The 25,244-nt window shown below is 46.3% G+C and overlaps 1 protein-coding gene across 3 annotated transcripts in view; it reads right to left on the reverse strand.

The window, feature by feature from the left end:
- ATP9A (ATPase phospholipid transporting 9A (putative)) overlaps window positions 1-25,244 on the reverse strand; it is a 173,052-nt gene that overhangs the window by 115,566 nt on the left and 32,242 nt on the right. For all 3 annotated transcript variants that reach the window (XR_004052706.1, XM_030915035.1, XM_030915036.1), the window contains exons 2-4: window positions 23,676-23,820; window positions 19,197-19,310; window positions 8,246-8,354 (exon numbers count right to left, since the gene is read on the reverse strand). Coding sequence is in view for 2 of the 3 variants with exons in the window: in XM_030915035.1 (XP_030770895.1) it covers window positions 8,246-8,354; window positions 19,197-19,310; window positions 23,676-23,820 (368 nt within the window). In the remaining variant the exon portion in view is untranslated. The remainder of the gene's footprint in view (window positions 1-8,245; window positions 8,355-19,196; window positions 19,311-23,675; window positions 23,821-25,244) is intronic.

Consider the following 25,244-nt stretch of genomic DNA (forward strand, 5'->3'; position numbering starts at 1 on the left):
GCCTGCTTCATTTAGCCCTTGATCAGAAGTTAGTCTGGGAAAGCATTCCTGGTATGAACACCCATGGAATTCATCTTGTGAAAATGCAAATCCCATTTCCCTCACCACCTGTGATAATCAAGGCAACCTCCCACCCCCATTAAACTTTTGGTTTGGGGAAGGCAAGTACAAAGAGAAATAATTCCTTCACTAATTATTTTTTTCCAATCCAACCCAATTCTCCTGAGTAACAAAACTAAGTTTTGCTGGATCTGCTACATCTCCAAGATCCTCTCCTTTCTGGCTTTATTTCCAGTGCCACTGAATGCTATTAATTTAGGAAGACAGCTCTATAATTAAAACCATAAAAATTCATAAAGGTCTAAGAAATGCTCTTAAGTCTCTGATGTTTAAATGTGAATTTTGGCCGGGCACGGTGGCTCAAGCCTATAATCCCAGCACTTTGGGAGGCCGAGACGGGCGGATCACAAGGTCAGGAGATCGAGACCATCCTGGCTAATACGGTGAAACCCCGTCTCTACCAAAAAATACAAAAAACTAGCCGGGCGACGAGGCGGGCGCCTGTAGTCCCAGCTACTCAGGAGGCTGAGGCAGGAGAATGGCGTAAACCCGAGAGGCGGAGCTTGCAGTGAGCTGAGATCCGGCCACTGCACTCCAGCCTGGGCGGCAGAGCAAGACTCCGTCTCAGAAAAATAAAAAATAAAATGTGAATTTTAAGTAGGAGGAAAAGGATGCGTGTTTATCCAAAAGCACTACCCCATGTGGTTTTCACGAGTTTGTCCATCTGACAATGAAGAGGCTAGATTGACATGTTTCTTTGGACTCAGAGATGTGTTTTAAAATGACTCAAATCTTAAAAGCACCTCTGTAACACATGTATTAAGGCTGAACACTATAGCAACTGTTGAGATATTATATGCAAAAGTGCTGAGCTCAGCTTCTGGCACATAGTAGGTACCTTGATTTAAAGGCTAAGGTTTTACATGCAAACAAGCCTGCGTTCACATCCCAGCTCTGCCCTTTGCTAGCTCATCATCCCAGACAGGATGCTTTTCCTCTCTTTTGTTATAGGGGCCTCAGCCATGAACCTAGCAATGAGTGAGAGAAAGAAATTTTTTCCTTCCCTACATCCATACTCATAAAAGCTACCTTCACAGGGCTATCTAGAAGACTACAGACTAGGCTGGGCACGGTGGCTCATGCCTGTAATCCCTACACTTTGGGAAGCCAAGGCAGGAGGATCATTTGAGACCAGCCTGGGCAACTTCATCTCTACAAAGAATTAAAAAGTTAGCCAGGCCGGGCGCGGTGGCTCAAGCCTGTAATCCCAGCACTTTGGGAGGCCGAGGCAGGCGGATCACAAGGTCAGGAGATCGAGACCATCCTGGCTAACATGGTGAAACCCCGTCTCTACTAAAAAATACAAAAAACTAGCCGGGCGAGGTGGCGGGCGCCTGTAGTCCCAGCTACTCGGGAGGCTGAGGCAGGAGAATGGCGTGAACCCGGGAGGCGGAGCTTGCAGTGAGCTGAGATCTGGCCAGTGCACTCCAGCTTGGGTAACAGAGCGAGACTCCGTCTCAAAAAAAAAAAAAAAAAAAAAAGTTAGCCAGGTGTAGTGACCTGCAACTATGGTCCCAGTTACTTGGGAGGCTGAGGTGAGAGAATCACTTAAGCCTGGGCATTAGAGACTGCAGTGAACTGTGACTGTGCCAGTGCACTCCAGCCTGGGTAACAGAGTGAGACCCCATCTCAAAAATAAAGAACAAGAAACTACAGATTAAACCTTATCTAGCACCTCGCTAGCTGATGGCAGGTAGCCTTTCTTCATTTTTTCTCCTGCTTCCTAATTTGAACAGCAGTTTTTCAAACAGCTCAGTGCCACCTTTTTCCTACAGCATGCCTGTACTGTATATGAATTCTTGAAATAAAGAATCAACCCTTCCAGCGCCTCAGGTTATTACTGGCCTGTGTGGTCTTTTCTTCTGTTCTCCCAGGAGGGAGAGGCTCAGGAAACATAGCCTAATTGGGAACAGCAAGCTGGTGTTGGAACCTGCGTTGCGTAGCCTGCCACCCCAGCTGTCACAGGCTGCAGCCTTGCATTCGACTCGATGCTCTTTTTGGAGAACTCTTTACCATGGCATGCTATCTGGGTCCTGGCCTGAGTTCCATGTTCAGGAGGGTCCCGTACTTGCTTTAATGCCCTGCTGTTGCCAACTTGAGATTCTTAATAATTTCCGAATAAGGGTCCTACATGTTCATGTGCATTGGGTCCCACAAATCATGTAGCCAGTCCTGCTCTCTTCCCTCCTCTAAGACTCAAGATGAAGGTCACCTCTTCTGGAAAGACATCACCAGATTCTCTGATGGACTCCACCACCCCTGGCTCATACCTCCATTAATCTACCCGCTGACACTTAAGAAACGCCTGCTGCAATACCATCCACACTGGCCTCTCTCCACCATGCCAAGTCCCAAGGCACAATGCTGAGCTCTTCCCATGCAGGAGCTTCACTTACAGCAACCCTCTAAGGTAGGTGCCATTATGTTCCCTGATTTAGATTCATTTACTGAGAACTTAAAGGATCTACCCAGGTGGAAGCAGGACTCCCGAACCCTGGCAGAGCAAGCTTGGAACCACTACTTTCAACTCCTGGGAACGATGCTCAGAACCCAGAATGCAGTGGCCAGAAAGGGGACATTCCTTAAGAGGACCACCACACTCATGCCACTTGTTGTAATTATCTGTTTACAGGCCTGAATACCTCACTGGATTATGACTTCCTGGGACCCCAGGCTCTCATGGTCATCTCTGTGATGCAGAAACCTAGCATAGACTTGGTACATGGTGAAGTCTCGTGTGTGTGTGTGTGTGTGTGTGTGTGTGTGTGTGTGTAGTGTGTATTTTAGAGATGGAGTCTGGCTCTGTCCCCCAGTCTAGAGTACAGCAATGTGATCATGGCTCACTGCAGTGTTCAACTCCTGGCCTCAAGCAATCCTCCTACCCCAGCCTCCTAAAGTGCTGGGATTACAGGCATGAGCCACTGTGCCCAACCAATTATTTCCTAAAATAATGACTAAAAGGTCATTTCCATGTGGATAGCTAATTTGATTATCAAAGTACTTCAAATACATCTTATTAAGCCATGGTAGTTGCATCGAAAATTAATCCAATTGATGTTATTCGAGATATACCTTGACTGGGCACAGTGGCTCACACCTGCAATCCCAGCACTTTGGGAGGGTGAGGCAGGTGGATCACTTGAGCTCAAGAGTTCGAAACCAGCCTGGGCAACATGGCGAAACCCCATCTCTACAATTAAAAAAAAAAAAAAAAAAAAAGGATAAACCTTGACTGAAATAAGATGATCTAAAATGTTGAAAACAACTAAAACAAAGCAACAGCAATTAAAAAAAAAAACCTGTCATCCATTTTTTCCTCCCAATAATGAGTTCCTATTAATGGGGATTTTAATTCAGCTGTTTAAAATAAAGTTACTGGCCAGGCATGGTGGCTCACACCTGTAATCCCAGACCTTTGGGAGGCCGAGGTAGGTGGGTCACTTGACCAGCCTGGCCAATATGGTGAAACCTCGTCTCTATTAAAAATACAAAAATTAGCCAGGCATGGTGGCACACACCCTGTAATCCCAGCTACTTGGGTGGCTGAGGCAAGGAGAACTGCTTGAATCCAGGAGGTGGAGGTTGCAGTGAGCTGAGATCACGCTATTGCACTCTAGCCTGGGCGGCAGAGCAAGACTCCATCTCAATAAATAAACAAACAAATAAATAAAAAATAAATCTAGTTTTGAGGCCACATCCAACAAATACAAATGGAGGGACAGGATACAAAGTAACTGGCTTGAAACCAGCCTGTCCTCTTCAAAATGTCAAAATCATGAAAGACAAAGAAAACCAAGGAACTCTGCCAGGTTAAAGGAGACCAAGGAGAGAGGACAACTAACTATAACTGATGAACCCAGTCTATTCCTGAACTAAGAAAAAAATGCTATCAAAAAACATTTTAGGGACAAATGGCAAAAATTTGAAAAGGATTGTAAATGAATAGCAATATACTGATGTTCAATTTTTTTGATTTTGGTAATTGTACATAACTATGTTATATAAGAGAAACGTCCTTTAAGGAATTAAGCACTTAAGTATTTAGGCACAAAAGGGAATGATGTCTGCAACTTGTCTCCAATGACCCCAGATACACCTATATGTATATGGACATGAGGGGAAAGAAAGTATTAAAAAGCAACTGTGGCCGGGTGCAGTGGCTCACACCTGTAATCCCAACACTTTGGGAGGCTGAAGTGGGCAGACTACCTGAGGTCAGGAGTTCAAGACCAGCCTGGCTAACATGGTGAAACCCTGTCTCTACTAAAAATACAAAAATTAGCAGGGCATGGTGGTGCACACGTGTAATCCCAGCTACTCGGGAGGCTGAGGCAGGAGAATCACTTCAACCCGGGAAGCAGAGGTTGCAGTGAGCCGAGATGGCACCACTGCACTCCAGCCTGCGTGAGGAGGTTTAGAGGGAAGAAAAAACGCAACTGTGCATCCTGGGCAACATGGAAAGCCCATCCCTACAAGTAAAAAATAGAAATTTAGAAGGGCGTGGTAGTGTGCACCTGCAGTCCCAACTACTTAGAGGCTGAAGTGAGAAGACTGCTTGAACCTGGAAGGCGGAGGTTGCAGTGAGTCCAAATCCCACTACTGCACTCCAGCCTGGGTGACACAGTGAGAACCTGTCTCTAAATAAATAAATAAACAACGTGGTGAAATTGTTTGGACGAACGGAGGTAAGATGGCACACTTCCGGGTTCTTCATCACCAACTTTTCCCGCGCGCGCGAAAATGCAGCCGGAGCCCGGGAAGGTGCAGACCAACCGGGCATACGCCAGGTGACGTCAATCCGAAGAGACCAAAATTTACCTGGTCGCACCTGCGGAACGCCCCCCGCCACACGCCCGTGCCCCGCCTATTGCCCTCCCACTCCTAGAAAAGCCGCTCCCGGCCAGCGCCCCGCGCGGACTTCCCAGCCCCCAGTCGGGACTGTATCAGGAACTCCGTCCGAGAGCTCCACAGGGCGACTCTCTTGGCCTCCTTTGCCGGAGGCCGACAGACCTCTCCCCCCACACCTTAGGTGACCAAAAATAAATTTGCAGTTTTGCTCCTACCCTTGCCTACTCGCTGGTTCTTTTGTGCCCGCTCTGGTGGTCTTAGAAAAAACAAATCAGAAATGTCACATTTCATGAATCTGGGTTAAGGGCATACTGGAATTCTCCATACAATTCTTGCAAATTTTTTGCTAGTTAGGAATTATTGCGAAAACAAATTTCAAAATTTAACTATAATGATACAAGTACTGCTATTACTATTCATCACAAAAGGATGTAGCAAGTAGGTAAATACCATGGCCTATAGTCTAGTGATCAAGGCATTCTGACTCCTGGACATTTTCATCCCGCAAAATACTGTTGAAAAGTGCATTTTAAGGTTTCATGTGAGGCTGGGCGTGGTGGCTCATGCCTGTAATCCCAGTACTTTGGGAGGCTGAGGTAGGTGGATCACCTGAGGTCAGGAGTTCGAGACCAGCCTGGCCAACATGGTGAAACCCCATCTCTACTAAAAATCCAAAAAAATTAGCCGGGTGCAGTGGCAGGTGCCTGTAATCCCAGCTACTGAGGAGGCTGAGGCAGGAGAATCGCTTAAAGCCGGGAGGCGGAGGTTGCAGTGAGCCAATATCGTGCCACTGCACTCCAGCTTAGGCAACAAGAGCGAAACTCCGTCTTAAAAAAAAAAAAGAAGACTTCATGTGATAGAAAGAAAACAGTCCATCATGAATATACATATACATACTTATTTCACTTTGCTTTGGAACTTACTAAGTGAAGATGGTTAAGTTTTGCTCAAGGAAATATTATGAAGGAATTTGACAGGAAAGTCAAAAAAGGCTTCTTTTTCTCCCTCTTCCCTGCAATCTCCCAGCTTAGGTTTGCTACCCTGGCCCTCCCCCCAAAGCGTATCAAATAACTAAACTCGCCTCGATCACTTTCCAAGCTGACAGTTTCTTCAGTGCTTTGTTGGGCTTTCACAACAAATTGCAGCGCCAGGGTCTGGGTTAATATTCAGAACTGTGCTCTGTTTTCCCTATAGTGGCATTGGCATGACAATGGACACCACGGGCCACAAAGGGAGACCCACAAAGGAAGACAAGGTTTTAATGCTAGAGCCATCTGCCAATTCTCCTTAGGACCTTTTCAAGAGCTGAGTGAAGTTAAAGCAAGGGCTGGGAAGGCGTGTGCAGCAGAGGGCAGAAAAATCATTCACGGGAAAAGCAATTGCAATATGAAAAGAACCAAAGGAGGGTCGAATCCTGGATGGATGAATGAATGGAATCCGAAGGCCCCTTCTCTTGAGCTCTAAAGAGATCCACCGCACTCTCTCCGATGGGGCTTTTGTTGGTTGCCAAGCGTTTTAAATGTTATAGTAAGAATATGTTATTAAGGGAGGATTTAATATACACGAACCACACACACAAAAAGCCCTTGAGAAGGGTCTTCTGACTACTCACGCGGAAAGCCCAAGCCACCTGCCTCTGCAAAAATTACACTGATTCTTCTTCTTTTGGTAGCAACATGTTCTAAATACAGTAGTTTAGCATGAATAAAGCATTTCTTTACCAACTCGAAATTCCCCCTTCTCCCAGAGACCTGCACATTTTTAAGACCACCAACCGTGACAGTGTATTCAAATACACTAGAACAAAATATTTTCATACCCTTGGGAAATGTAATTAAAATTTGCATTTTTTTTAGCCCACAACATACACCTCTGACATTTTTCCCAAAAGGAAAACTCTACTGAAAATCCCGAAGAAACCGTGGATTGACTGCTTCCTTGCAAACATAAAGCAGTCAACAGCAGTTCAGACCCTGGCTCAGGTGCTAAGTCCCTTGGCATCTAACCATCTTATCTCTTTCCAAATTCTCAATTTCCTGAAGGCAACGCATAGCCTTTATTCCCCTCCACCTCTTTAAACAGCATTAATCCTTGAATGGGATCAGTAATCTTACGGGACAATCGAATAGACATTCCTTAGCCAGATTAGTAAACTTGAGGTAACATTCTCTCATTTCTGAATGCAACCTTACAGTAAATCTATTGTAATTAGAAACAGAAGTCAACACTGGCTGGGTTGTTCTGTGGCTCTTCCACCGTGTAAGTGAGTTTTTAAGTTCCAGCATTTAAAATGCACATATCTTGCAAGAGGGGGTCGATGATGAAAGGATTTTCATATCCCTGGGAAATGTTATTAAAATTTCAATTTCAATTTTTTTTTTTTTTTTTTTTTTTTTTTTGAGATGGAGTTTCCCTCTTGTCACCCAGGCTGGAGTGCAATGGCGTGATCTTGGCTCACTGCAACCTCCGCCTCCCAGGTTCAAGTGATTCTCCTGCCTCAGCCTCTGGAGTAGCTGGGATTATAGATGAATGCCACCATGTCCGGCTAATTTTTGCATGTGTAGTAGAGACAGGGTTTCCACCCTGTTGGCCAAGTTAGTCTTGAACTCCTGACCTCAGGTGATCCACCCGCCTCAGCCTTCCAAAGTGCGGGATTACAGGCGTGAGCCACTGTACTGGGCAAAAATTTCAATTTTTTGTTTTTGAGCCCAAAACATATAACTCTGACATAAAAAACTGGTCATTTATTTTTGGATCAGACTCCATACTCTCCAGCCCTCAATTTCCAGGATTTACAAAATGCCTTCAAAGAAATCTTCATGGATGCAGTATTTACCTAAATGTGTTGCCTTTGTAAAAACTAAAGTAGCAACAGTTTGATGTTAAAGTAATCACTGCAGAAAGAGTATCTTTGAAAACAGTTTGCAGACTCCCATGTGAACAGTAGGGGCGCCCTCCTTCAGCCAGGAAGCAGAAAGGGAAAGGGATTAGCCAGCCGGGATGACCCTGCACAGAATGTAATTCCAGGTTGATGACACACAAGTTATTTGACAAGACCAACACCAAGAGGCCTGTGGACGCCGCCGGGGCCTGGTGGGATCCTGTCAACCTGTCATCCAGGGCAGATGGAGGCCTCCCTGGTGCTGGAGTAACCAAGTGACTGTTCCGCCACGTGGCATTCCCACACCCGCGGCCCGGGCCTTGAACTCTTCTCCCCTGACTGTCAGCAGCCTGTGATTGAGCTGCAACCCCGTGGCCCAGGAGCCAGAAGGCTGACCTCGTGCTGTGAGCCGGCTGTAGACCTGGGAGTTGACTTCCTTGTCCCGCACGTAGCATCGGATCTCCTCCACCGCCTCACGGATGACAGTGACGGCCAGGACGAAGCCCTGCAGAGAGAGACGACAGTAAGCCTTGCTACAAGCGGTGAGAACTGCTGCAGCCAACCGTCCCCTCCTGGTGCCAGGGGCAGAAAAGGCGAGAGGCCACTTGGGAGGGCAGGGGGGCAGGACCTGTGAGTTATTCCAAATGTACATGCCGCTGCAAGCCCCCCTCTCTGAATCTGTCTTAGGGAACATGCACTCCCACACACACCCTGGAGAAACACTACCTTAGAGAAACACTCGCTGCCACACACGCACAAGGACGTCCATATTCACCACCTCAGGGTGAGGGTGACACACACAGGAACACTCAAACTGTCCCTCCACAAGCAAGCGATGGTGACCATTAACACTGTCTCTTACCCACCATGTGCTGGGCACTATTGTAAGTGCACTTCATCCTCACAACAACCCTGAGATATGCTCCTATAACTGAGCTCCCCATGCAGATGAGGAAACTGAGGCACAGAGAGGCTGAGTAATCTTGCCCAAAGAGATAAAGCTGCTAAGTGATAAATGGGAACTGAAACGTAGGAAATCTTAATCTTTACTGCCACTGTATCTAGAGAAACTTAGGTGGATGGAGCCCTTAGGAGGGACCACCAGGCAACAGTTAAAAAGAATAAGATACATCCATTGCATTCACAGAGCCCAGCAGAAAAAAACAGTCTTTCAGGACATACACTGCAACCCCATCCATATAAACAGGAACAAAGATTTTACACACTTAAATGTTTTCCAATTTCCTTAACTACAGGTTAGATTTCTCTGCCGGGAAGGAGACTAGGATCAAGATAGGGAGGGACTGAAAGGAGCTTCAGTCGATCTCTAATGTTTGAAGTTTTTTGTTTTGTTTGTTGGAGTCTCGCTCTCTCACTAGGCTGGAGTGCAGTGGCTCCATCTCGGCTCACAGCATCCTCCGCCTCCCGGGTTCAAGTGATTCTCCTGCCTCAGCCTCTCGAGTAGCTGGGACTACAAGCGCACACCACCACACCCAGCTAATTTTTGTATTTTTAGTAGACATGGAGTTTCACCATATTAGCCAGGATGGTCTCGATCTCTTGACCTTGTGATCCGCCCACCTCGGCCTCCCAAAGTGCTCGGATTACAGGGTTTTTTTGTTTGTTTATTTTGAGATAGGGTCTCGCTCTGTCACCCAGGCTGGAGTGCAGTAGTATGACCCTGGCTCACTGCAATCTCCACCTCCCGGGCTCAAGAGATCCTCCTGCCTCAGCCTCCGGAGTAGCTGGGACCACAGGCGTGTGCCACCATGCCTGGCTTATTTTTGTATTTTTGGTAGAGATGGTTTGTTGTTGTTGTTACAGAGTCTCACTCTGTTGCCCAGGATGGAGCGCAGTGGTGCCATTTCGGCTCACTGCAACCTCTGCCTACCGGGCTCAAGCAATTCTCTTGCCTCAGTCTCCCCAGTAGCTGGTATTACAGGTACCCACCACCATGCCTGGCTAATTTTTGTATTTTTACTAGAGACAGGGTTTCACCATGTTGGCCAGGCTGGTCTCCCGACCTCAGGTGATCCACCTGCCTCGGTCTCCCAAAGTGCTGGGATTACAGGTGTGAGCCACTATGCCCAGCAGAGATGGGTTTTTGCCATGTTGCCCAGGCTGATCTTGAATTCCTGAGGTCACACAATTCACCCACCTCAGTCCCCCAAAATGCTGGGATTACAGGCATTGGCCACCGTACCCAGCTGTTTTAAGTTTTTATAAGGAAACTATACTAAAGCATTAATTGCGTAAGTAGAAACTAATAAAAATTTAAAACTTCCATAACCTTCCCCTGAGTTGGGAACCCCAACTCATAAAATCTGGTTGGATGGAGGGAGTCACCCATAGCAGAATCCACTTCCAATCTAGATTTATTTCCTCTTGTAATCGATAAAGCCAAAATCAGTCATTCATTTTACTTATGTGCTTACAGTCATTCATTTTCTTGTCACTCCTCCCCCATCCCTTTTAAAGCTTGCCCTGACAGTTATTTTTTAAATACAGTCAGCATAACCACCCAAGGGTTAGCAGTTGTGGTTCTTGGAGAATTTCACTTTCATACTGTTTACGCTGTGAAATATATTAACTTCGATTCAAAGGACTTTAAATCTCTTATGTAAATCTATCCAGAGATGTGCTGCTTTGTGAAACTCCTCCCAACACCCATACATCTTTACAATCAAAGGATTACTCCTGTTTCCAATCAGATGTAAAGTACACACTGCAGCCAAAAGAAACTGGTACATTTCAGAATCAAAGCATAACCAGACCACATAGTGAGTGAGAGAAAACCTGTTCTACGAGGAACACAGACCCGGCGTGCAGAGCGGCCCCCTTCACCATGCTGCTATTTGGTTGTTCTGTGTGAAAACCCAAGTTTTTGTTGTTGTTTGTTTTGTCGAATGTTCTAGTTTCTATTTCTCTCTGCGTGGGCCTGGCTAAATCCCACTGATGTTCACGGAAAGTGTGTGCTCATACAAGGACAGGAGCCGCTCACTAACCTCCCTGCTGCAAATAAACACCACCTCCTAAACTATCATGTCTCCCCCCACACATACACACACAGTTCTCAGTAATCCTAGGGGCCACGCCATGCCTTAGATTAGAAATTGCTTCACAAAGAGATGCATATTTAGTCCAGGAATAAATTCCAACCATCCAATTTAGGAGGTCCTTAATATCCATTCACAGATATTTAGAAAGAAGCTTTAGTGGGTGGGGGAAGGGGGACGGTTGAAGGAGACAGCTGTCTGAGCTGGTGAAGAATCACAGGCAGTGACAACTCACAGACAAGCAACTCTGAAAGTGCGAGCCTCTTTTGTAAAGTTGTACATCAAAAATAAATTTACTCAAGCAAAGCTAATCTATGGGAGACAGAAATCAGAAAAGCAGTTGCCTGGGGTAGTGGGGGCAGGTGGGGTGGCACTGGGGAACTTCCTGGGGTGATGGAAATGTTCCATATCTTGATTGAGGTGGTATTTATGTGGGGGCTGACAAATGTCAAAACTCAATGAATTGAAAACTGAAGATCTGTGTATTTTACGGCATATAGATTATATCTCAATAACAAAAACACCCTACATTTATTTGGTCATCATATAATGTTATAGATTATTTCTGCTCTCCTGAGTTACTTCTCCCCTAACATATTAGTACAAGAAAAAAATTATTGACCAGGCACAGTGGCTCACGCCTGTAATCCCAGCACTTTGGGAGGCCGAGGCGGGTAGATCACAAGGTCAGAAGATCAAGACCATCCTGGCTAACGTGGTGAAACCCTGTCTCTACTAAAAATACAAAAAATTAGCCAGGCATGGTGGCTCATGCTGTGGTCCCAGCTACTCGGGAGGTTGAGGCAGGAGGACTGACTGAGCCCAGGAGGCAGAGGTTGCAGTGAGCCGAACTCGAGCCACAGAACTCCAGCATGGGCGACAGAATGAGACCCTGTCTTAGGGGAAAAAAAATTAAAAAGCTAAAACTTAATCAAACAATGAAAGACACATCATTAGTGGCAGAATTTAAAAATTAAAATGAGAATGTTTCCTGAGAATTGTATACAGCCACATGAAGCATTTTACTTGCAGTAATTCATTTAAACCTCCCAACAAACCAAAGCAGTAGAAAGGATGGTTCCTTTTAACAGATGACAAAACTGAGGCTCAGAAAAGTAGGCTTGATTCAAATTACATGACTTCACAGAGTGCAATTAAGAACTAAACACGGTCAGCCATGGTGGCTACACCTGTAATCCCAGCACTTTGGGAGGCCGAGGTGGGTGGATCACCTGAGGTCAGGAGTTCAAGATCAGCCTGGCCAACGTGGTGAAACCCCCGTCTCTATTAAAAATACAAAAATTAGCCAGGTGTGGTGAGCACCTGTAATCCCAGCTCCTCGCAAGGCTGAGGCAGGAGAATCGCTTGAACCTAAAAGGAGGAAGTTACAGTGAGCTGAGATCTCGCCACTGCACTCCAGCCTGGGCGACAGAGCAAGACTGTCTCAAAAAAAAAAAAAAAAAAAGAGCTAAACCCAACCACTTGGCTCCGCAGCCCTCATTCAGAACCACTGGACTTAAGAGCTGGGTTTGAAATGAGGCAACTTTCGGAGTGGTTAGAAGACATTTCAAAATGTGTTCTAGCCAGAACTGAAAATTCACTCTACATAAAAATCTATTAAGGAAATCAGCTATGTTCACCTAGAAGTAGATGCCAATTTGTTTTTCACCCCAAACCCTTTCTTCTGTAGTTCTTAGAAAGAGAGGCAGAAATACAAGACGAATATCCCCCAACTTAGCCATCACAGGAAAAGCTGACTACAAAAGGGCCTACAATGTGGAGACCAACTGCCAAAACCTAGAATCAAGTTATTAACCTGCCTGGCTTCTATCTTAAGCTACAGTCAAAGGGAAAACAGGCCAGTCAATTAGGAGACAGCAGAGGTGGGAGTAGGGGCAGAGAAGGCCTCAGTGGAAATTTTTTTTTTTTTTTTTTTGAAACAGAGTCTCTCGTCGCCCAGGCTGCAGTGCAGTGGCGCAATCTCTGCTCACTGCAAGCTCCGCCTCCCGGGTTTACACCATTCTCCTGCCTCACCCTCTCGAGCAGCTGGGACTACAGGCTGCTGCCACCATGCCCGGCTAATTTTTTTTTGTATTTTCAGTAGAGATGGGGTTTTATCATGTTAGCCAGGATGGTCTCAATCTCCTGACCTCATGATCCGCCCGCCTCAGCCTCCCAAAGTGCTGGGATTACAGGTGTGAGCCACCGCACCCAGCCGGAAATAAATTTTTAAAAAATAATAACTGCCGGGTGTGGTGGTTCATTCCCTTAATCGCAGCACTTTGGGAGTCTGAGGCAGGCAGATCACGAGGTCAGGAGTTCAAGATCAGCCTGGTAAACATGGTGAAACCCCGTATCCACTAAAAATAAAGAACTTAGCCGGGCATGGTGGCACATGCCTGTAATCCCAGCTACTTGGGGAGCTGAGGCAGGAGAATCACTTGAACCCGGGAGGTGGAGGCTGCAGTGAGCCAAGATCACGCCATTGCGAGAAAGAAAGAAAGAGAGGGCCGGGCGCGGTGGCTCAAGCCTGTAATCCCAGCACTTTGGGAGGCCGAGGTGGGCGGATCACGAGGTCAGGAGATCGAGACCATCCTGGCTAACACGGTGAAACCCCATCTCTACCAAAAAATACAAAAAACTAGCCGGACGAGGTGGCGGGCGCCTGTAGTCCCAGCTACTCAGGAGGCTCAGGCAGGAGAATGGCATGAACCCGGGAGGCGGGGCTTGCAGTGAGCTGAGATCCGGCCACTGCACTGCAGCCTGGGCGACAGAGCCAGACTCTGTCTCAAAAAAAATAAAGAAAGAGAGAAAAAAAGGAAGAAAGGAAGGAAAAGAAAGGAAAAGAAAAAAAAAGAAAAGGAAAAATGTATGCCAAACATGGCTAAGGTCTCCTGCCAACATGGATGCCAATTATAGTGTAAATGAGGCTGTAGGGCTGCTCATGTCTGTATCCCCAGGAACTGCTCAATGTGGGATTCTACTGTACTGCAGCCTGGGCAATGGATAACAGGAGGGGGCAGAGACCAGACTGCACATCACGCTTGAGATATAAAAGGCAGGGAGACGGGGAGATACATCGCTGCCTTCGAGGACACCTTGGGATCCCAAATCTATAAAACATGCATCTGCAAAATACATACGGTTTAATGTAAGGTATGTTATAGTGTACATAAAATACATGCGTAAGCCAAGAAGGCACTGGAAGGAAACACACCAGAATCATAAATGGGGTATTTTAGGGTAGTAGCTACACAGGTTATTTTCATCACCCTATGTGTGTGCGTTTTTTTGTTTTTGTTTTCATTTTTGGTTTTTGGTGCTTTAAATATTTCTCCAATATCATGCGATCTTTTTCCATTTGAAAAAAGAACAGTGAACAGGAGCAGCTTTGGAGGAGTGGGTGGCAGAGAGGATGGCAGGATCCGGCTTTTAAGAGATAATTCAATAGATGTGGCTTGAGTCGAGCGCTCACACCTGTAATCCCAGCACTTTGGGAGGCCAAAGGCACAGGCACCACCTGGCACTTGGTTAAGCATGCCACCTGACACAGGCAGGAATGTCTGTTATCAGAAGGGAAAGGATGCTTGGATGAAGGGCCTCTCTAGCTCTCAGAATGCTACTTCACCCCAAAATGCGTCAGAGCAGGAAAGAACTATTCTTGTCATTCCAGAAGCACCTGCATTGTTTGTGTGGAAAAAATGACCTCCCTTCCTCTTCTCAGGGCAAGAGCTGCTGGCATCGCTTGTCTGATAACATGGCACGTACGGCATATGCACACCTACTCCCTGGTCCCTGAGCATCTGGCTTCCTCCGCTCCACAAGCGCCTCTACACCAAATCTTTATCATCCCACACCTGCTGCCAACATCAAAAAGGTTTATTGTTTTTGTTTCTTTAAGGAAAGCCTAAATCTTTTTTATGTTTACAACTTTCTCTTAGTCAAAAAAATTTAGTAAGTTGGGTGCGTCAGCTCACATCTGTAATCCTAGCACCTTGGAAGGCCAAGGTAGGTGGATTCCTGAGCCCAGGAGTTGGAGATGAGTCTGTGCAACATAATGAGATCCCGTCTCTACATAAAACTTAAAAATTAGCCAAGAGCATCATTCTTCACAGAATTAGAAAAAAACAATTCTTGGGCTGGGCACAGAGGCTCACGCCTGTAATCCCAGCACTTTGGGAGGCCAGGGTGGGTGGATCACAAGGTCAGGAGATCGAGACCATCCTGGCTAACACAGGTGAAACCCCGTCTCTACTAAAAATAAAAAAAAAATTAGCCAGGCGTGGTGGCAGCACCTGTAGTCCCAGCTACTCGGGAGGCTGAGGCAGGAAAATGGCGTGAACCCAGGAGGCGGAGCTTGCAGTGAGCCAAGATCACGCCACTGCACTCCAGCCTGGATGACAGAGCGAGACTTGGTCTCAAAAAAAAGAAGAAGAAGAAGAAGAAGAAAGAAAAAACAATTCTAAAACTCACACGGAACCAAAAAAGAGCCTGCATAGTGAAAGCAAGACTAAGCAAAAAGAACAAGTCTGGAGGCATTACACTACCTGATTTCAAACTATACAATAAGGCCATAGTCACCAAAACAGCATGGTACTGGTATAAAAATAGGCACACAGACCAATGGAACAGAATAGAGAACCCAGAAATAAACCCAAATACTTACAGCTGACTGCTCTTCAACAAAACAAACAAAAATATAAAGTGGGGAAAAGGACACCCTTTTCTACAAATGGTGCTGGGACAACCGGCTAGCCACATATAAGAGAATGAAACTGGATCCTCATCTCTCATCTTATACAAAAAATCGACTCAAGATGAATTAAGGACTTAAAATCTAAGTCCTGAAACTATAAAAATTCTAGAAGATAACATTGGAAAAACCCTTCTAGACATTGGCTTAGGCAAGGATTTCACGACCAAGAACCCAAAAGCAAATGTAATAAAAACGAAGATAAATAGTTGGGACTTAACTAAAGAGCTTTTACATGGTAAGAGGAACAGTCAGCAGGGTAAACAGATAACCCACAGAGTGGGAGAAAATCTTCACATCTGACAAAGGACTAATATCCAGAATCTACAATTAACTCAAACAAATCAGTAAGAAAAAAACAATCCCATCAAGGAGTGAACTAAGGACATGCATAGACAATTTTCAAAAGATATACAAATGGTCAACAAACATATGAAAAATGTTCAACATCATTAATGATCAGGGAAATGCAAATCAAAACCACAATGCGATACCACCTCCCTCCTGCAAGAATGCCATAATCTAAAAATCAAAAAACAGTAGATGTTGGTGTGGATGCGGTGAACAGGGAACACTTCTACACTGCTGGTGGGAATGTAAATACAACCACTATGGAAAACAGTGTGGAGATTCCTTAAAGAACTAAAAGTAGAACTACCATTTGACCCAGCAATCCCACTACCGGGTTCTACCCAGAGGAAAAGTAGTCATTATATGAAAAAGATACTTGTACACGCATGTTTATAGCGGCACAATTCACAATTGCAAAATCATGGAACCAACCCAAATGCCTATCAATTGACAAATGGATAAAGAAACTGTGGTATATATATTCAATGGACTACTACTCAGCCACAAAAAGGAATGAATTAACGGCCTTTGCAGTGACCTGGATGAGACTGGAGACCTGGATGAGACTGGAGACTATTATTCCAAGTGAAGTAACTCAGGAATGGAAAACCAAACATCATATGTTCTCACTAATATGTGGGAGCTAGTATGTGGGAGCTAAGCTATGAGGACACAAAGGCATAAGAATGATGCAATGGATTTTGGGGACTTGGGGGAAGGAGTGGGAGGGGGACAAGGGATAAAACACCACAAACAGGACGCAGTGTATACTGCTCGGGTAATGAGTGCACCAAAATCTCACAAATCACCACTAAAGAACTTATTCATGTAACAACATACCACCTGTATGTACCCCAATAACCTATGGGGAAAAAATGAATTTAAAAAAATTATCCATGTATAGTGGCATGCACCTGTACTCCCAGCCACACAGGGGGCTGAGGCAGGAGGATTCCTTTAGCACAGGAATTCAAGGCTGCAGTGAGCTATGATTGTACTCTGCACTACAGCCTGGGCAAGACAAAATGAGACCCTGTCTCTAAAAGCAAATTCTTTTTTTTTTTTTTGAGATGGAGTCTCGTTCCATTGACCAGGCTGGAGTGCAGTGCACAGGGTTTCGTCATGTTGGCCAAGAGATGTCTCGATCTCTTGACCTTGTGATCCACCCGTCTCGGCCTCCCAAAATGCTGGAATTACAGGTGTGAGCCACCGCACCCAGCCTAAAAGCAAATTCTTTAATTAAAAATAAAAATAGAGCCAAGCGCAGTGTCTCACACCTGTAATCCCAGCACTTTCGGTGGCCAAGGTGGGTGGATAGCCTGAGGTCAGTAGTTTGAGACCAGCCTGGCCAACAGAGTGAAACCCTGTCTCCACAAAAATTAGCTGGGCACAGTGGCGGGCGCCTGTAATCCTAGCTACTCAGGAGGCTGAGGCAGGACAATTGCTTGAACCCTGGAGGCAGAGGTTGTGGTGAGCTGAGATTGCGCCATTGCACTCCAGCCTAGGCAACAAGAGCGAAACTCCATCTCAAAAATAAATAAATACATAAAAATAAAAATGTTAATGAGATTTATGAACAGAGAATCCAAGTGTTCCCCCAGGTCCCACTTGTTGAGAATATAAACAGCAACTGCATTTCATAATATCTCAGTTTGGAGAAAAAAGGGTATCCATTCTGCCCTCTCCACAGCTCAGTTACGTTGGACCTCTTTCTGTTTCTCAAATGCTCTAAGCACATGTCTGCTGCAGGGCCTTTGCATTGCTGCCCCCTGGAATATGCTCCTCCTTCCCATCACTTTTCAGGAGGCCTTTCACAGCCACACAGGCTAAAGCTGCCCCTTCACACCTCCTACCCTTCATCTTCATTCATGCAAAAAATACTAAATGTACCTGGGATACCCCATCTGTCCTATGACCTTATTATGTTACCTTCAGAGCACTTTTCACAATTTGTAACAATTCCGTTTCTTGGTTTATTGTCTGTGCTCTCTGAACATCAGCCCTACAGGGCAGAAGTATTTGTCTACTCTGTTCATTGCTGCACCCCCAGAACCCAGCACAGGGCCTGGCACACAGCAGGTACGCTACCACCATCTGCCAAAGCAAGGGAGAAAGAAAAGGAGGCGAGGGAAGGAATAGAGGGGCTACTTGGTTCTGCCACACATCATATGCACAAAAGCACAGATTCTGCTACTTTTCCAACCCCTCCCACTCAAATACTCTACATTGGATAAAAAGAAAATGTGATCTCAGAGAACAATCCAAACACAAGGTGAGCATCCCTGATGCAGAATGTTTGGGAGCTGAAGTGTTTGAGATTGCAGATGTTTTCAGACGGGAACATCCGTGCCATCCTCACCAGTTGAGCATCTCAAATCCGAAAATCTAAAATCCACAATGCTCCAGTGAGCATTTCCTTTGAGTCCCATGTTAGTGCTCAACAAGTTTTAGATTTTGGAGCACTATTTTTATTTATTTGGAATTTTTTGTTTGTTTTTGTTTTTGTTTTGAGACAGGTCTCCCTCCATCACTCAGGCTGGAGTGCAGTGGCATGATGTCAACTTGCTGCAACCTCTGCCTCCCGGATTCAAGCGATTCTCCTGCCTCAGCCTCCCAAGTAGCTGGGACTACAGGCGCGTGCCACCACACCCCGCTAATTTTTTATATTTTTAGTAGAGATGGGTTTCACCATGTTGCCCAGGCTGGTCTCGAACTCCTGGCCTCAGGCAATACGCCCGACTCGGCCTCCCAAAGTGCTGGGACTACAGGCATGAGCCCCTGCACCTGGCCAGATTTTAGAGCATTTGGGATTTTGGATTTGGGATGCTCAAACTGTGATACAATCCATGAGGACAGGGGATCTGTCTTTCTCATTTGCCACTGTGTTCCCAGAGTCTAGACTTGTGCCATATACAATAAGCATGCCATAAATCCTTGTTGAGATAATGCAAGACCAAACAGCTAAACGAATGAATGAATGGCACAGGCTTTGCTATAGTTTGATCCAGGTGGTACATGAAATGGAGCCTCAACATTAAAGTCTCAGAGACTCACAATGTGTTGGCCTGAGGGCATCCTCTCCCTTACAAGGCCACCATCCCATTCCAGATACCTCAGTGAGAGAAACAAAGAACTTTCTGTTTCCAAGCCTCTAAGGTTACTGAACAAACAATGCCGATTAACTTACCAGGGGAACCCAGTAGGTATAGAGTGCGCCAAGTCTCATTTCGGGAACAAACTGAGAGCAGGCAAGAAGTAAGAAATAGAGGTTGAAAAAGTATTTGAACTGGTTGAACAGCACCTGGAATGGAGGGAGACAACAGAGAAAGACACTCAGGGCTTGTCTGATGAAATCGGGAACACTGTGGGAAACTAATATTTAAAAACATTCCTGCAGCTAGGCGTGGCGGCTCACACCTATAATCCCAGAACTTTGGGAGGCCGAGGCAGGCGGATCACCTGAGGTCAGGAGTTCGAGACCAGCCTGACCAACACGGTGAAACCCTGTCCCTACTAAAAATACAAAAATTAGCTAGTCGTGGGGGTGGGCACCTATAATCCCAGCTACTCAGGAGGCTGAGGCAGGAGAATTGCTTGAACCCAGGAGGCGGAAGTTGTGGTGAGCCAAGATCACGCGACTGCACTCCAGCCTGGGCAACAAGAGTGAAATTCTGTCTCAAAAAAAAAAAAAGGCCAGGCGTGGTGGCTCACACCTGTAATCCCAGCACTTTGGGAGGCCAAGGCGGGCGGATCACAAGGTCAGGAGATCGAGACCACGGTGAAACCTCGTCTCTACTAAAAATACAAAAAAAAAAAAAATTAGCCAGGCGCCATGGCGGGCGCCTGTAGTCCCAGCTACTCAGGAGGCTGAGGCAGGAGAATGGCGTGATCCCAGGAGGCGGAGCTTGCAGTGAGCCAAGATCGCGCCACTGCACTCCAGCCTGGGGAACAGAGCAAGACTCCGTCTCAAAAAAAAAAAAAAAAAAAAATTCCTGAATAAGGATACAATTTACACGATACTTTTCACATAGAGCTTAAACACTTCCATATGTTGTTTGGAAAAACACACATGGATAATAAAAGTATCTTTTGTAAAAGAAAGAGTAAATAATGATATACATGGAAATTGTAAACACCAAACTCAGAAGAGCAGTTACTTCCTGGGGAAGGGGTAAAATCTAACATGGAGGGGCACACGGGGCATCAACTATGTTAAGTGTGTTTTAGGGTTTGGTTTTGTTTTTTGAGACCAGGTCTCACTCTGTCACCCAGGCTGGCATCCAGTGGAGTGATCGTAGCTCACTGAAGCCTCAAACTCCTGGGCTCAGGCAATCCTCCTGTCACAGCCTCCCAAGTAACTGAAACCACAAGCATGCACCACCATGCCCAGCTAAATTCTTTGTTATTTGTAGAGACAGGGTCTCCCTATGTTGCCCAGGCTGGTCTGAACTCCTGGGCTCAAGCGATCCTCCCACTTCAGCCTCCCAAAGTGTTGGGATTATAGACCTGAGTCCTGCATCCAGACTGTGTTTTTGTTTTGTTTTGTTTGGGTTTTTTTTGAGACAGAGTCTTGCTCTGTTGCCCAGGCTGGAGTTCAGTGGTGCAATCTCGGCTCACTGCAAGCTCCGCCTCCCGGGTTCATGCCATTCTCCTCCTCAGCCAACCAAGTAGCTGGGACTACAGGCGCCAGCCACCATGCCTGGCTAATTTTTTGTATTTTTAGTAGAGACAGGGTTTCACCATGTTAGCCAGGATGGTCTCAATCTCCTGACCTCATGATCTGCCCGCCTCAGCCTCCCAAAGTGCTGGGATTACAGGCGTCAGCCACTGAGGTGGGCAGACTGCTTGAGCTCAGGAGTTCAAGACCAGCCATGGCAACATGGTGAAACCCCATCGCTACAAAAAATACAAATATTGGTCAAGAGTGGTGGCATGCACCTGTAGTCTCAGCCACTGAGGAGGCTGAAACGGGAAGATCAGTTGAGCCCAGGAGGCAAACAGAGAGCCGAGATCACATCACTGCACTCCCACCTGGGTGACAGTGAGTCCCCCATCTCAAAAAATAAAAAGTGAAACTCCATCTCAAAAGATAAAATAAAAAATTATTTTTAAAAAGTTACATGGCCATGCACAGTGGCTCACGCCTGTAATCCCAGCACTTTGGGAAGCCGAGGCGGGTAGATCACGAGGTCAGGAGTTCAAGACCAGCCCGGCCAACACCGTGAAACCCTGTCTCTACTAAAAAATACAAAAATTAGCCGGGCATGGTAGCACACGCCTGCCATCCCAGCTACTCAGGAAGCTGAGGCAGGAGAATCACTTGAACCCAGGAGGTGGAGGTTGCAGTGAGCCGAGATCGTGCCATTGTACTCCAGGCTGGGCAACAGAGGGAGACTCTGTCTCAAAAAAAAAAAAAAAAAAAAAGGTTATGTCCACAATATGACCTCTATTCCATAAAATAACACAGTCGAATCCTCCCCTGGGGAGCAGTGTGGTTCTGACCATTGGCATGCAACTGAGAGTCAGACTGAAACCACGTGACTAGTTTGGGCCAGCAGGTAATGAAGAACTGCATCTCTCTGAGGCTAAGGCAGCTAAGAGCCATTGGTGCCTCTTGTGCCAACCTGGTGACTTTGGTGGCCACATATTCCAGGTGGCATAGCCAGGAGATGGAGGAATGTGGCCCAGTCTGCATCAGACTTTCCATGAATGAGAATAAACCTATTCCTCACTTAAGGTACTGAGAGTTGGGGGGAGCTGAGGAAACTGGCAATGAATATAGTCAAAATCACCCTTAAAAAAAAACTCACGGCTGGGCACGTTGGCTCGCACCTATAATCCTAGCACTTTGGGAGGCCGAGGTGGGTGGATCACCTGAGGTCAGGAGTTCGAGACCAGCCTGGCCAACATGGTGAAACCCCATCTCTACTAAAAATACAAAAAATCAACCGGGTGTGGTGGTGGGTGTCTGTGATCCCAGCTACTTGGGAGGCTGAGGCAGGAGAATCGCTTGAACCCGTGAGGTGGAGGCTGCAGTGAGCCAAGATGGCGTCACTGCGCTCGAGCCTGGGTGACAGAGCGAGACTCCATCTCAAAAAAAAAAAAAAACAAATTCAAACTGCTGTTCGGGAGGCTGAGAGAGGAGCATGGCTTGAGCCCAGGAGTCTGAGGCTGCAATAGCTCTGATCATGCCACTGCACTCCAGCCCAGAAAAGACAGTGAGATCAGGTCTCTAAAAAAAAAAAATTCCAACTAAATAGATTTGTGCCTCTGTACTATCACTCAATATCTAACACTGCCATTATGTTCCTTTCTGCATTGGAGCTGAGAGCTACTGCTGCTTCTCAAAGTCAACTGGTGTGTGTTTGGAGGCTGTGCTGGATAAAAATAGATATTGAATTTGTGTGCATGTTAGGGGGAAGGTTTGCTGAGCACATGTCCATGGATTTGTGTAAGCTAATGTGGAAGTGTTATGCCACCAGAAACATTTATCATTAGCAAAAACATTAATGAAAATTCTCTCTATAGATGGTAAGATTTTTTATTTATTGTTATTATTATTTATTATTATTATTATTTTTGAGATGGAGTCTCGCTTTGTCACCCAGGCTGGAGTACAGTGACACAATCTCGGCTCACTGCAACCTCCACCTCCCAGTTCTCCTGCCTCAGGTTCCTGAGTAGCTGGGACTACAGGCGCGTGCCACCACGCCCGGCTGATTTTTTATTTTTAGTAGAGATGGGGTTTCACCATCTTGGCCAGGCTGGTCTCAAACTCCTGACCTTGTGATCCACCCACCTCAGCCTCCCAAAGTGCTGGGATTACAGGCTGAGCCACCGCACCCGGCCTATAGATGGTAAGATTAAAATGCATCTTTATTTTTGTCTCCTCTAAGCTATTATCTCCCAACTTGCCAATACTGACTACATGTGTCATGATGGAGGGAAATTTAAGCACTGCTGATATTCTTTTCTGCTGTTCTGGTCATAATGCGAGGTCCCCAGAATGCCTTTTTCACTCTTAGGCTCAGCACACCAAATACATGTCAAGTTACTCTAACTGAGCAGGTGGGGTCACACAGCCTTGAAGACAGAGGCAGGTGCCCTCTCCACCCACGCCACCTCCAACCCCGCCACTACCCAGTGCTGAGCCCAGGGAAGATGAACAACCAGGGGCTAAGGTGGCACAGAAAAGTCACTGACATCTGCCACAGGGAACTGAGTCTTTTAAGACTGTACCGGCAGGCAGGGTGGCTCACACCTGTAATCTCAGCCTTTTGGGAGGCTGAAGTGGGTGGATCACCTGATGTCAGGAGTTCAAGACCAGCCTGGCCAACATGGTGAAACCCCATCTCTACTAAAAATACAAAAATTAGCTGGGCATGGTGGCACACGCCTGTAATCCCAGCTACTCAGGAGGCTGAGGCAGGAAAATCGCTTGAACTCAGGAGGCAGAGGTTGCAGTGAGCCAAGATTGTGCCACTGCACTCCAGCCTGGGCGACAGAATGAGACTCTAAAAAATAACATAACATAATATAACATAACATAATATCACATCACATCACATCACATCACATCACATCACATCACATCACATCACAGCTGTACCAACGCATGTATTTGTGATGGAAATAAGAAAAGAACACGATTCCTGTCTGCACATACCCCAGGAAGAAAGGTGAAGAAATTGTACTTCTGATTGTTGATGACATTTCGAGGATACCTCTGGTCCCTCTTCTCGGGGTGCCCCAGCCAGACAGTGCGGGGCCTGGCCTCCCCTCCACCGCAGCATCTCAGCCACTCGCAGCACCTGTGGGAAAGACAGACCCACGCATCAAGGCCACGCCCACACATCGAGGCTGTGCTCATGTCTGCCCACTCTTCTCAGAATGCTTTTCTCTACAGCATCTTCTCTGGCTCGGGACCACAGTTATATCTAAGGCTTCATCTTTCAGTGAAACAAGAAAAGAGAAGCAGAAGCTGTGGTCCAAATAAAAGATGCTTTGTCCTGGCCAGGCGCGGTGGCTCACACCTGTAATCCCAGCACTTTGGGAGGCCAAGGCGAGCGAATCATGAGGTCAAGAGATCAACACCATCCTGGCCAACAACATGGTGAAATCCCATCTCTACCAAAAATACAAAAATTAGTCAGGCGTCGTGGCGCATGCCTGTAATCCCAGCTACTCAGAAGGCTGAGGGAGGAGAATCGCTTGAGACCTAGAGGCAGAGGTCGCAGTGAGCTGAGATCGCTGAGATCGCACCACTGCACTCTAGCCTGGCGACAGAGTGAGACTTTGTCTCAAAAAATAAATAAATAAATAAAAAGATACTTTGTCCCCAATCCCAAATTATTTACAGTCATGCAGTTTTAAGCAACAGGGATATGTTCTAAGAAATGCATTAGGCCGTTTCGGCACTGTGGGAACATTCTAGAGTGACTTACACAACCTGAATGCTATCACCTGCTACGCACTAGGCTGAATGGTACAGCCTATTACTCCTCAGCTACTAACCTGTACGGCATGAGACTGTACTGAATAAGGCAGGCAGTCGTAGCACAATGGTAAGTACTTGTGTCGCTGAACAATCTAAACACAGTAAAAATACAGTATTCTAATCTAATGGGGACACGGTTATATATGTGTTCTGTGGGCCGGGCACGGTGGCTCACGCCTGTAATCCCAGCACTTTGGGAGGCTGAGGCGGGTGGATCACAAGGTCAGGAGATCGAGACCATCCTGGCTAACATGGTGAAACCCCGTCTCTACTAAAAATACAAAAAATTAGCCAGGCGTGGTGGCAGGCACCTGTAGTCCCAGCTACTTGGGAATCTGAGGCAGGAGAATGGCGTGAACCCAGGAGGCAGAGCTTGCAGTGAGCCGAGATCACGCTACCACACTCCAGCCTGGGCGATAGAGTGAGACTCCGTCTCAAAAAAAAAAAAAAAAAAAAAAAAAAATGTAGTCTGTGGTTGGCTGATACGTTAGTATGTGGCACAAGACTGTGTTCCAAAAAGTAGGATTCGGCCAGCCATGGTGGTTCATGCCTGTAATCCCAACATTTTGGGAGGCCGAGGTGGGAGGACCATTTGGGTCTAGGAGACTGACACCAGCCTGGGCAACAAAGTAAGACTCATCTCTGTTAAAAATTAAATTTTTTAACCAGGCACGGTGGCTCACACATGTAATCCCAGCACTTTGGGAGTCTGAGGCGGGCGGATCACAAGGTCAGGAG

Source organism: Rhinopithecus roxellana, chromosome 13, assembly GCF_007565055.1.
Source record: "Rhinopithecus roxellana isolate Shanxi Qingling chromosome 13, ASM756505v1, whole genome shotgun sequence".
In the NCBI taxonomy this organism is placed as follows: Eukaryota; Metazoa; Chordata; class Mammalia; order Primates; family Cercopithecidae; genus Rhinopithecus; species Rhinopithecus roxellana.